The sequence below is a fragment of the Littorina saxatilis genome, linkage group LG15, assembly GCF_037325665.1.
Source record: "Littorina saxatilis isolate snail1 linkage group LG15, US_GU_Lsax_2.0, whole genome shotgun sequence".
NCBI lineage: Eukaryota > Metazoa > Mollusca > Gastropoda > Littorinimorpha > Littorinidae > Littorina > Littorina saxatilis.
Window position 1 is genome coordinate 8,233,375 of NC_090259.1, and position 13,717 is coordinate 8,247,091.

Genomic DNA, 13,717 nt, shown 5'->3' on the forward strand with positions numbered 1-13,717 from the left:
CTAAATTAAGTTCCCTGCAAAATATTGTGGTCTAGGACCCCTTCAATGTTGAGATATGTTAATTTTCATTTTGATCTGGATCGTCCTATTTATAGATTTGCCTACAGAGGTAGCGTTGACGCAAGGGAAATAACTCCGCGTCTTTGTTTGCATCCAAAGTTTTTGAGACTCTAAAACAAGCTGTAATGCATGTATATGGTCCGCGCATGGCGACATATCGTCATTACATGGTCTTATGGTGCGTTTGACATCGATTATGGGCAAACTACACTTTGTAAACACGGGAGCGCGTACATATGCCTTTAACTCTAAGATTAACTTTTTTCAGAGACGGCTACGGGTTTGAGAGCATCACGCTGCCAGACACGATTACCACGTGGTCGTTGACAGCGGTGGGGGTGGGGGCGCAGGGCGGGGTGTGCATGTCCCGCCCCCTTCACATCACGGTCTTCAAGCCGTTCTTCGCGCAGGTCCGCCTCCCCTACAAGGCTGTGCGCCTGGAGCAGGTCACGGTGGACATCGGCATCTACAACTACAAGACATTTGACATCAACGTGAGTAGGGGCATGGAGAATTGCTCAGTCTTAAAGCCGAACATCCGTCTCCAGAAGACAAAGCCTTGTTATAGTAGAATCCACAGAGCTAAATTTAGCGTTGCCAGCACGAGAAGCTATAGAGCTACATCTGCCGCGCGCCGTTGTTGGCCTTTAAAGTTGGAAAACTCGTTTTTGTGGTGGGAAGATCATTGGTTTTTTAAGGTACATTCCTTCCCTTGTAAACAATCTCCATCTGGCCAGGCTGTTTGTTACATGGATAATGTCACCCCATCACTTGGACACATACCACACACTGTGATGATTTACTTTGTGCGGCAGTCAGCAAAGGCTAACCGAGACAGTGATTCTTTAGAGATTCTTCAGATAGTTAAGCCGAGACGGTATTCGTCATGGTGACGTCACACGGTAAATGACGATGACGTAATTCTCGTAACACAGTCTCTTGTCTGGGAAACGAAGGAGTTTTGTAAGAAAGAAAAGGATATTTTAGTAAACATAGAATTATCGCTAGGTCTAGCGATAATGGCATGAAGCGATGCCAATGTTTAGGATTGCTTCAGGATTGCCAACATTCTCGAGAAACTATAGAGCTACATCTGCCGCGCGCCGTTGTTGGGCTTTAAATTTGCAAAACTCGTCTTCGTCTTCGTGGTGGGAAGATCATTGGTTTTTAAGGGTACATTCTTTCCCTTGTAAACAGTTTGGTTCACAATCTCGATATGGCCAGGCTGTTACATGGATAATGTCACCCCATCACTTGGACACATACCACACATCAACGGCTGGAATATATAGGTTACACACTCCGAGTTCTAAATATCGTGCATATTTTCCCTAGGGTCGATTTTCAGGTATTACCGAGCCTCTGGCTAAACGTGAGTTTGACCTTTATACCGCAGAATATCTCAATCGTTGATGAAGAAAATAGTCCCCGAACGGTTAACGATAAATATGCAGATGACCTCTATAAATTATTCAATTGTACTCTGAGATCAAAGACGATGACCAATGACAGGTGAGATCGAGACTCGGTTGTGATGGATTATCCATATGGTTGTGATGGATTATCCAGAATAATCACCTCCTCAGCTAACAGAGACAAAGAGGCAGGTCATGGGATAAGCTTATTTATGCAGGGTAAGATTTTTTTTAATGAACTGATTTGTTAAAACCACAAGTGTGAACCTGCGAACATTGTTCAGAAAGCAATCCCCCTTGCACGTGGAGCAGTCAGGATGTAGAGTTTCGGTATGTGTTCAAGTGGAGATGGTCTTCTTTCATGTAAACCCTGGCCACACCCTTTATTGTAGATCCACCACTTGCTGTGCCTTTCATTGCTTGATGCCGCATGAAGTATTTACTGCGCGTTTCCTGTGACCTTTACGTGGTGCTGGACTTGCCTCAGATGGATCTATAGACAAGACTTTCGCGAACACATATTTGAAAAGGAGGTCACCTTTGGGTTGTCGCCTTTCGGTTATGTTCTTCTGCGTTCCCGTGGCCGTGCTAGACTGTCAAGGTTGTTGGTGAGATGCAGACTGCAGTTCGACGCAGGGACTCTGCCAGAACCCATAGTTTCTCGTTCAGGTCCAAGATCTCTGGTCAGAACTCAGGTTGGGTATGTCCGGAGGACATGTTATGGGGTCTGTGTGTCTATAGCGCCTGTTTCACACGGGCAATCGTCTGTCTGAGAGATCTTCATTCTGTAGAGGTGAGCTAGAAGCCGGCAGTGATGTTCGATTTAAAGGTAGTTACACCAGTCAACGAATGTTACTTCCAGGTGACGGTGACGGTGCAGGCTGACCAGGGGCTGTGTTTCTCAGAGGGCTTTGGCGGTCAACACAGGATCCAGTACAGGGCCACTCTGCGCGCCCGTCAGACCAACAGCGAGTCCATCAGGATGATCCCCCTTGTGGCCGGCAGTGTCAAGCTGATTGTAGATGTCAGGTCTACCAATGGACGCGAGCGTGACATCGTGGAAAAGACGCTACATGTTGTGGTGAGAATTTAGTGGGGTTTTTAATGTGTGTGATGGTTTAAATAAATAAACTTTTCGTTTTACCAGTTGACAGTGAGATTTGTTTTATATTCTCGCGTTTTTGTTCTTGGTTTCCCAGTCCTATTTTTTGTAGGGGGGGGTATCATAGTAGTAAGCTTTTAGTTTTACCAGTAAGACAGTGGATATGTCCGGTTCAAACTGTCCCTGAATCGCCTTAAGTGCCGTTTACACGGCAGACCTTTAACCAACTGTCCACCTACTTTAGTTGGTTTGAGTCGCTTAGAAGTCGCTAAGATTGAGTGGGCGAAAAGTGTGCCATGTTCCGACGATTTAGTCCCGATTTAGTTCTTTTTCAGCAGCAACTTGAAAACTCAGTTGAGCGACGCTCGACTTCGCAGGGATTCACAAGCGACTTGGGGCAGATTTGTTATTATATTGCTTCCCGATTGGTTAGCTTTTGCCAATGATGTGCATTTCATCCTCTCTAGAGCTGTTCACATTGGCAGCAATTCTCAACAGACTTGGTTCTGACAACAAAAAGAAGCTTGAAAGATGGTTGTAAGCCTGCCATGTGTACCTACACTTTACTTTCTTTTCATGCAGGTTCTGTAACTTTTTTCCCACATCGGATCTAATCTATGCTCTGCGTATCTTCTATAAAACTGTTGCTTGTGTTCTAACGTTTGATGCACATACTTTTATATGCTGTGCATTGTTGCTTGTGTTCTAACGTTTGATGCACATACTTTTCTATGCTGTGCATTGTTGCTTGTGTTCTAACGTTTGATGCACATACTTTTCTATGCTGTGCACTGTTGCTTGTGTTCTAACGTTTGATGCACATACTTCTCTACTCTGTGCACTGTTGCTTGTGTTCTAACGTTTGATGCACATACTTCTCTATGCTGTGCATTGTTGCTTGTGTTCTAACGTTTGATGCACATACTTCTCTATGCTGTGCACTGTTGCTTGTGTTGTAACGTTTGATGCACATACTTCTCTATGCTGTGCACTATTGCTTGTTTTCTAACGTTTGATGCACATACTTCTCTACTGATGCTGTGCACTGTTGCTTGTTTTCTAACGTTTGATGCACATACTTCTCTATGCTGTGCACTGTTGCTTGTGTTCTAACGTTTGATGCACATACTTCTCTATGCTGTGCACTGTTGCTTGTGTTCTAACGTTTGATGCACATACTTCTCTATGCTGTGTACTGTTGCTTGTGTTGTAACGTTTGATGCACATACTTCTCTACTCTGTGCACTGTTGCTTGTGTTCTAACGTTTGATGCACATACTTTTCTATGCTGTGCATTGTTGCTTGTGTTCTAACGTTTGATGCACATACTTTTCTATGCTGTGCATTGTTGCTTGTGTTCTAACGTTTGATGCACATACTTCTCTATGCTGTGCACTGTTGCCTGTGTTGTAACGTTTGATGCACATACTTCTCTACTCTGTGCACTGTTGCTTGTTTTCTAACGTTTGATGCACATACTTCTCTATGCTGTGCACTGTTGCTTGTGTTGTAACGTTTGATGCACATACTTCTCTATGCTGTGCACTGTTGCTTGTGTTCTAACGTTTGATGCACATACTTCTCTACTCTGTGCACTGTTGCTTGTGTTCTAACGTTTGATGCACATACTTCTCTATGCTGTGCATTGTTGCTTGTGTTCTAACGTTTGATGCACATACTTCTCTATGCTGTGCATTGTTGCTTGTGTTCTAACGTTTGATGCACATACTTCTCTATGCTGTGTACTGTTGCTTGTGTTGTAATGTGTGGTTGACCTGTCCAGTCGGAGGGCCGCAGAGTGCAGAAGTCCATCTCCTTCCCCCTGGATCCGTCAGGCAAGCACTCCTCCCACACACCCGCCAACGGCCGTAACGGTGTCAGGCGGACCAACACCGCCACCATTTCCAGTGAGTCGAGATTGGATGTATTTTGTACAAACAGAGTGAAACCTGTACATTCGTCATGTGTTGGGGTGTAGCCTATAGTTCTCACTCTTACTGTTTGTTTCTTAGTTTGTCTCCGTAAATAGTGATGGGGGGAAGGGGAGGAGGGGGAGGTAGCAAGCGGTCTCTGTCTCTCTGTGTATCTCTCTGTCTCTGTCTCTCTGTCTGTCTGTGTTTGTGTGTCTGTCTCTATCTATCTGTTTTGAGACCTGTATTATTTTGCATGTATATAAATGATTTGCCCCTGTACCTACAGTCTGAATCTGTTGAGTGTCATATGTTAGCAGATGATACTACCTTACATGCAACAGGGAAAAGCCCTGCACAAATTCAAGACAAATTGCAACAGAGCCTAAACGATGTTTCGGAGTGGTGTTCTGCAAATCGTATGCTTATTAATCCAGATAAAACAAAGTCTATGATAATTAGCACTCGCCAAAAACATCAACTTTCAGAAATGACTCTGAGTCTGTCCCTAAATGAGCACTCCATTGAGCAAGTATCTGAGCACCGTTTACTGGGACTTACTGTTGATAATAATCTCAAATGGCAGACTCACATCAATGGAATCTGCAAAAAAATTGCTAAAAACCTGTTTCTTTTGTCAAAGTTACAAAGCATTATTAATCTAGACACAAGAAAACTATTTTACAATGCCCACATAAAACCCCATATTGATTATGCTTCCATAGTATGGGACGGGTGTAGTGAAGTTCACTTGAAGAAGCTGAAATCGCCCCAGCGCAGAGCTGCTAAACTAGTTCTGCCCAGTCCATCTCTTTCTACAAAGGAAAAGATGAAAAGTATTGGGATGTTAAGCTTAAAGAAGCAGCTTTTGTATAATAAATGTTCATTTATGTATAAAGTCGTCTATAAGGACGCCCCAACATATCTTATACAACTCTTCAAATCATCTCCGTCATATTATTCAAACACTCGAAATAACCTTGCCTTGCCAAGGCCCCGCATCGATTTGTTTAAAACTAGTTTTTCTTATTCTGGTGCGTTCCTTTGGAATTCACTACCTGTAAATATTAGGTCATGTCTGTCATTATCTTCTTTTAAAAGACAGCTCCGAAAGCACCTCTCTAACGACTAAGTCGGTGTACAATTTCAGGCATGAGACCAGCAAATGTTCAAAAAGTAGGAAACTAAGCCGGGGTCCAGGGGCAACGCCCCGGTGGGGGGTTCAAGGGGGCGAAGCCCCCCTGACGGAAAATGAATTTTAGAATTATAAAGGCCATTTTGGGGCCTCTCCTGATAGCAAAAAAATAGATCATGCCTTTTTAAAAAGCTATAAAAACCACAAGAATAATGTTTTAGCATTTTAAACAAAACATTTTGCTTTACATCCACAGGTGCCTGTAATCACATGATAATGACAATGTAGAAAACAAAAGGCGAAGCCTTCAAGGCTCACGTAAGAAATCGACAAACAGTAACACAAACTCAATCACTCCGTCACACACACACACACACACACACAGTAAGCATAGGTGACACTGTGCAAGAAAGCGAGACACTATAGATCTAGATCTGTCTGTCTGCATGTAGCCTGTAACTTACAGGGACACGACTGCCAACTAATCTCGGCTCGCTCAAAATGACAATGACCGAGACTGTCAGTAATTCCTTCGCGTGACGTTTAACCCTCTTACGCCATAATGTGACGTCTTCAAATGTTAAAGTTTCTACCACAGACATACACACGCACACACGCACAGACAGACAAAGTTACGATCGCATAGGCTACACTTACGTGAGCCAAAAAGCAATCAAGATAACTCATCAAAGCTGCTACAATGTCTGAACAGAGTGCACCTCCTCTCCCCCCCACCCCACCCCCCCCCCCCAAAAAAAAAAAAAAGTTCTAATCTATAAATCGGTTGTTTTGCCTTGAGTTGAAGTGTTAATTTTCCTTATTCAGGCCTACCAGCAACTGCGGGTCATCGGCTCAGCGCAGACAGGATGGAGGGAGAGAGAGAGAGAGAGAGAGAGAGAGAGAGAGAGAGAGACGTGCTTCCAAGAGCCCTCTGTGCTTCTTGCTTTCAATGTGACGAACCAACACCTTTTTTCCACCAAGTCCGTATTTCACCACGCAGTGGCCGTTGTCGCACCACGTGCACACGGCCTGACCGGGAATGGATATTTTGGCGATACTGTCGCCAATGAGCTGGCGCCTTTCTTTCTTGTTGATAGTGACAGTCACTTCTTCTGACAGCCAGTTGGCTTTCCACTTGTTTTTCACACTTTGGTCGTCGATCGTAAGAGCTTCCACAGCCGACAAAACAATATGGAATCCCGACGCCATGATGCTACATTGTTCACCTTCGGTGTTTGGAGATCGGGAGCCAATCAAAACAACCCACAAACCGATTAAGCCTCGGCAATAATCGTCGGAGATCAACAGCCAATCAAACGCGACCCATGATACTGCTATGGGTTCACGCGAGTGCTGGGGTGCGAATGCACTGACTTCAGTCGCAGACAGCTTCAGCTGAACGGTTCATACCACCTTTGGGTTCACGCGAGTGCTGGGGTGCGAATGCACTGACTTCAGACGCAGACAGCTTCAGCTGAACGGTTCATACCAACTCCCCCCCCCCCCCCTTTTTTTCTCAACGAATTTGCATCGATCTCAAGAATGGTCTGTGAGCTAAGGAAAATATCGGAATTCCGATAAAAATCGGACCAGTCCCATGTCTGAATTTGTGCGAGTGTGTGTGAGGGTGCGTAAAAGAGAAAATGTATAATATGCTTCCACAAGCACACTAATGTTTGTTATACTTTTCCCTACATGATTGTGTTTTATTTGATTTCTTTTTTTTATTCTTCATACTTGTTCTTCGTTTCATGTGTGTATTATAGTAGGGACTAGCTGTAAGAAAGGACCATATGGACCTAATGCTATCATCCCTCGGTAATAAAGTTTTCGAGTTCGAGTTCTCTCTCTCTCTCTAATTGACCTTTACAAATCAAGTCTTTCTTATTCTGGCGCCTTATTGTGGAACTCCATTCCTGATTTAATTAAAATGCAATTCAGTGAAACTGCCTTCAAAGAAATGTACATGCTGTTTCTCTTGGAAACAAGTAAATAATTATGTGATAATATTCATCATTGTTTGATATTCATAATGCATTTTGAAATGTCTTTAATTTTTTGACATGTTATTTATATAAATTGTATTGTAATTAACTTAACTTCTATTTCTTCTTGTTATTAATCGAGTTACCCTCAATGGGCGAGGGCCGGACGAAAAAAAGCATGTATATTTTGCTTATTCTGTTACCCTTGATAAATAAATAAAGTTCAAAGTTCAAAGCTCTCTCTCTCTCTCTCTCTCTCTCTCTCTCTCTCTCTCTCTCTCTCTCTCTCTCTCTCTCTCTCTCCCCCCCCCCTCACTCTTTCTACCTCTATCTCTCTCTGCTTGGGCGGGATTGCGTCTATGTGTATGCATATATGTGTGCGTATGGACTCTGCCTTGTTTTCTTGGCATTCACCTGCATCCTGTGTATTGATGGCTGCAACCGGGTTGTTTTGTGTGTGTCACGTGCAGATCGCATCGTGAGCAAGAGCAACAAACAGCTGACCAAGATCGACCTGTTCATGCCAGAGGAGGTCATCGTGGGCTCGGAGAGGGGACAGATTTCCGCCTGCGGTGAGTCCAGAGAAAAATGCTGTTCGCATGGCAGACTTTCTACCGCCTTTTCATTAACGCTCAAGTGATGTTAGTCGGCGCGATAAGGAAATTCTGTGCAAAATCTGCTCCAAGTCGCGGTCGAGTCAAGCAGTGCTAAACCGAGTTTGCGAGTCACGGCTAAATCGTACCTTAATCATTCAAGCCTTTCACATCGCTGACTTTTCTCCGACTAAAAGAACAACCAGTCCGTTTTGAACTGTCTGGTTGGTGTACACATGTAAATAGGCCCAGTGAAATTGAACACTTTATCTGTACATATTTATTATGATATAATATGCGTGTGGAAGGAGTGTGAAGTTTGGATGCATACACCATAACAAAATCCTGTGCTTTGCATTTGGTAAATAAACTGTTTGACTTGACTTGGCCTAAAGGCTATCCTTAATTAGACCTGAAGTCGACTTCGCGAAATATGCGCGAAGGTTTTTTTTACCTTCTTCTTCTTCTTCTTCGGCGTTCCAGGATTTTTGGCCTCAGGTCAGACTTCAAGTTTTGTAGCTTGAATAAAGCTGGTGGTCAGGATCAGGGAGTCTTTGGTGCCCCAGAGTTGCTCCTGCAGTGTGGCACCTTGGGGCCAGTGATCTGTTCTGGCTTCCTGGTGGAGCGGGCAGGTCTGCAGGATGTGCTCCGGGGTCTGTGGGCCTGTTTCGCACGGGCAGTTCGGTGTGTGCGACAGACCAAGGCGGTGCATGTGGGCACGCAGTCGACAGTGTCCAGTCCGTAGGCGGAAGAGGATGGTCTGCTGATGGCGCTGTAGGTTGGGCATCTGGGTTTTTTTTACCGAAAATTCAGAGCTATAGCTTCGTGTAGCAAGCTTCGCGCAGTATATTTGGCGATGTCGACTTCGTCCAATTAATGACAAGCTTCAGTAACATGGGGTCGACTTCAAAGCAACTAAATTTGGGGAAAAGTTGGTTGAAAGTCTGCCATGTGAACGGCCCTTAAGAGGTTCAGAGAGTCGGTGTGCTAAGCTCTTGAGACATATATTGAGATACTGTCAGCGTCTTTGGTGTGATGGCCCGCACAGCAGCACTCCCGTGACTGACATAATTTATGCAAATGCCTGAAGGTGACCTGATGGACGACAGCATCATCTCTGCAGTGACCGACATAATTTATGCAAATGCATACAGGTGACCTGATGGGTGACATCATCAGCACAGCAGTACGGCAGTGACTGACATAATTTATGCGAATGCATGAAGGTGACCTGGTGGGTGACAGCACAGGGCCGGACCCAGGGGGGGGTTCCAGGGGTTCCGGAACCCCACCCCTGGAAAAAGCATTACCTTGCTTTGAGTGGGTGTTTCTTTTTACTAGTTTTAGCACCAAAACAATGCTGCTCTTAACCCTCAAAACAAGGCCCAGAATGCACCAGATTGCACAGATTTTAACCGTTTTTCAAAAATTTTCCGGGGGAGCATGCCCCCTGACCCCCCTAGTTTGCGCGCCTGCTTTGCAGGCGCGCGCTTGTGGCTTCGCCACTTCGCTGATTTGCCCCCCCCCCCCCCCCCAAAAGGAGGAACCCCCCACCTTACAACTCATTTGGTCCGGCCCTGCAGCATCAACATAGCAGTGGCTGACATGATTTATGCAAATGCATGCAGATGACCTGATGGATGACAGCATCATCATAGCAGTGACTGACATAATTTATGCAAATGCCTGCAGGTGACCTGATGGATAACATCATCAGCACAGCAGTACTGTGGTTGAATAATGGGGGGGGGGGGGGGGGGGGCACAATTTATGCAAATGCGTGTAGGTGACCTAATGAATGACATCATCAGCACAGCAGTACAGTAGTGACTAACATAATGTATGCAAATATATGCAGGTGACCTGATGGGCGACATCATCAGCACAGCAGTGCTACAGGGAGACAACCTGTTTGAGAGCAGTGTGGTGGATGCGGAGGAGGCCATTGGGAACCTGGCACCCACTGTGCACGCGCTCCTCTACCTCAACCAATCAAACTTCATGACCCCCTACGTGCAGGAGAAAGGCCAAGCCCACGTCACTTATGGTATGTGACGTCATAGTAGTTTTTTCGATTTGAAGTTGTGGGTGGCCGAGTGGTAACGCACTTGCGCTCGGAAGCGAGAGGTTGCGAGTTCGACCCTGGGTCAGGGCGTTAGCAATTTTCTCCCCCCTTTCCTAACCTAGGTGGTGGGTTCAAGTGCTAGTCTTTCGGATGAGACGAAAAACCGAGGTCCCTTCGTGTACACTGCATTGGGGTGTGCACGTTAAAGATCCCACGATTGACAAAAGGGTCTTTCCTGGCAAAATTGTATAGGCATAGATAAAAATGTCCACCAACATACCCGTGTGACTTGGAATAATAGGCCGTGAAAAGTAGGATATGCGCCGAAATGGCTGCGATCTGCTGGCCGATGTGAATGCGTGATGTATTGTGTAACAAAAAATTCCATCTCACACGGCATAAATAAATCCCTGCGCCTTGAATATGTGCGCGATATAAATTGCATAAAATAAAAAAATAAAAAAATAAAAAAATACCTGCGCTTAGAACTGTACCCACGGAATACGCGCGATATAAGCCTCATATTGATTGATTGATTGATTGAGATAGTTATCTAAGTTTATTCATTTTTTTAGTTTTTTTCATTTGGTACACTTTTTGACACTTTGTGTTCCGCATCGTTTTCAATGTCCATATAACGTAAAGGGTGGTGTACGGATCAAATGTACCATTCTGGGCACACTTTAGGTGGTGTACTTTATCGCTCACACGAAAAGGGTGGTGTACGGATCAAATGTACCATTCTGGGCACACCTTAGGTGGTGTACTTTATCGCTCACACGAAAAGGGTGGTGTACGGATCAAATGTACCATTCTGGGCACACTTTAGGTGGTGTACTTTATCGCTCACACGAAAAGGGTGGTGTCTTCAGAGGGCCTAGGAGTACTATTGATCTGACTGTTTTGGAAGAGTTTTTGGCAAATTTGACTACTTTAAAGAATTTGGGGGATCCGGTGTACCTTAGTACCTTAGTCTAGACACGCACGGCATAGTTTGCGTGAAAACGCGCCAAAAGTGTGGTATTTAATTGAAACAAAGTGGGTGAATGAGCTTCTAAGCGCTACTTCTCTCCGGTGCTGGAAACAAAAAAAGTTCAGAGGCGGCGCCAGGTGGCTAGCGCCCTCTTTGACCCGGCGGTCCTAGTAACACGAACACAATTGCCATCTTGCATCAAGGAAAGGTACCCAACCCAACCTCACAGAGAGTGCTCTTTCTTGGCCGAATATTCCACATAAAATCAAGTTTTCAAACCACTTGCTTTTGCAAAGTGAAGGCAGCCCTGCTGTAATGCAGAATCTTATGGTATCACTTCTGAAGCCATTTAAACGCCTTGTTTTCTTTTAGGTATCTATACCTATGACGTTAAATTGAATCAAAACAAAGCGATGTGTTTCTTATGTTGGTTGAATGTGTTGTGTTGTTTTCAGGAGTCAGCCGCCTGTTGTCTTACAGAAAGACTGTGCGTGACAGTGGTAGCTTTGGTATCACGCCGGATTCTCACCCAGCGACTTGGTGAGTTCACACCCACCTAGCTATCTTGATATGCATTCACACCTATCTGACGATCTTAGTATTACCAGGTACAGTACTTGGGGAGTTCACACCCTCCTTGCTATATTGGTATGCATTCAAACCTATCTGACGATTTTGGTATTACCAGGTGCAGTACTTGGGGAGTTCACACCCTCCTTGCTATCTTGGTATGCATTCACACCTATCTGACGATCTTGGTATTACCAGGTGCAGTACTTGGCGAGTTCACACCCTCCTTGCTATCTTGGTATGCATTCACACCTATCTGACGACCTTCGTATTACCATGTACAGTACTTGGGGAGTTCACACCCTCCTTGCTATCTTGGTATGCATTCACACCTATCTGACGATCTTTGTCTTACCACCTACTCGGTGAGATTACACCTACCATACACTATGTTGGTATAAATTCACGCCTATCTGACGATCTTGGTATTACCAGCTACTTGGTGAATTGACACCTACCATACTATCTTGGGATCATTTCACAACTATCTGATGGTCTTGGTCTAACCAGCTGCTCAGCCAGTGTACACCTACCTTACGATCCTGGTATTACCAAGCATTTGCTGAGTTCATACGCCTCCTTTATCGTCTTGGTATTACCTGTTTTAGGGGAGTTCACACCTAATTTACGGTCTCGGGATTATCTGTTTTTTTGGTGAGTTCACACTCAACTTTCTGTCTTGGTATTACCATATACTTGGTCAGAGCACACCTATACCTTTTGATATTGGTATTACCAGCTACTTGATGAGTTCAGGCAACGATGTATTGCAGTGTATTGCAGTGTATTGTATTGTATTGTATTGTATTGTATTGTATTGCATTGCATTGCATTGCATTGCATTGCATTCCATTGCATTGTATTGCATTGTATTGTTTTGTACTGTATTGTTTTGTATTGTATTGTATTGTATTGTATTGTATTGTATTGTATCGTGCAGGTTGACTGCCCTGGTGCTGAAGACACTATGCCACGCCAAACGGATCACGTTCATCGACACCGAATCCCTCATCACGCGTGGCTTCATGTGGATGAATGACCAAGGCCTCCACGGAACCAGCGGAGCTTTGAACGAGCGCGATAGGAGGCTAGCCAGGGTAAAAAATATTTTTAAAAAAGAGCAGTTAGCAAACAAGCAAAAAAAACCACACAAAAACCAGTAAGCAAACAAAAAACAAGCAAAGAAGCTATTGAAATGAAGCTAACTCTTCTCGTACAAAAAATACGGCTCATCATCAAACAAAGAAATACCTCAGCAGGTTAAGAAACAGAGAAAGGGGTGAGCGAGTGAGCTGCAGGTAGGTTGAAGATGTTCAGGTATGATGGGTTCTAATGATGCTGTCATTGTATATTAAGCCTGGACGAAGCTATGGAGATTTAAAACATGATCCTTGGGCCAATCAAAAATATATGTTGGTTTTGGGTAACATGACCCCCAAAAATAGGGTCGGTAGGTCGGCTTTTTTTGTATAATTTGTTTTAAAAATTTTGTCTCGGTATGGTTCGCAAAATGTGCCAGAGGTTGGTTTTTTAAAAACAAATTTGAGAAAGGAAAAAAAATGTTTTAGGGTCGGCGGGAAAAAAATGGGTCGGTCGGGTTACCCTAAACCAACATATGTTTTTGTTTGGTCTTAACACTAATAATATTCAACACTTATCTTCTTCTTTGTGCAGCCGTCCCGGGAGTATGACCTGATGCTGTCCGCGGAAACTCTGATCGCTCTGCACGAATGTAACTCTGTGGAGCCCCTCAACGTGAGTAGCCCTGTGCTTGGGACACTGCTACCGTCGCTCGTCATACGCGTTGACCTGAGTAACCCTGTGCATGGGACACTGCTACCGTCGCTCGTCATACGCGTTGACCTGAGTAGCCCTGTGCATATATGGGACACTGCTACCGTCGCTCGTC

General features: G+C 44.5%; 1 protein-coding gene across 3 annotated transcripts in view; it reads left to right on the plus strand.

Annotated features, from left to right (window-relative positions):
* The window catches only part of LOC138948422 (complement C3-like), an 88,864-nt gene that overhangs the window by 57,682 nt on the left and 17,465 nt on the right, over window positions 1-13,717 (plus strand). For all 3 annotated transcript variants that reach the window (XM_070319957.1, XM_070319956.1, XM_070319958.1), the window contains exons 20-27: window positions 329-554; window positions 2,338-2,556; window positions 4,361-4,484; window positions 8,078-8,179; window positions 10,059-10,247; window positions 11,694-11,778; window positions 12,749-12,905; window positions 13,483-13,563. In XM_070319957.1, coding sequence (XP_070176058.1) covers window positions 329-554; window positions 2,338-2,556; window positions 4,361-4,484; window positions 8,078-8,179; window positions 10,059-10,247; window positions 11,694-11,778; window positions 12,749-12,905; window positions 13,483-13,563 — 1,183 coding nt within the window. The remainder of the gene's footprint in view (window positions 1-328; window positions 555-2,337; window positions 2,557-4,360; window positions 4,485-8,077; window positions 8,180-10,058; window positions 10,248-11,693; window positions 11,779-12,748; window positions 12,906-13,482; window positions 13,564-13,717) is intronic.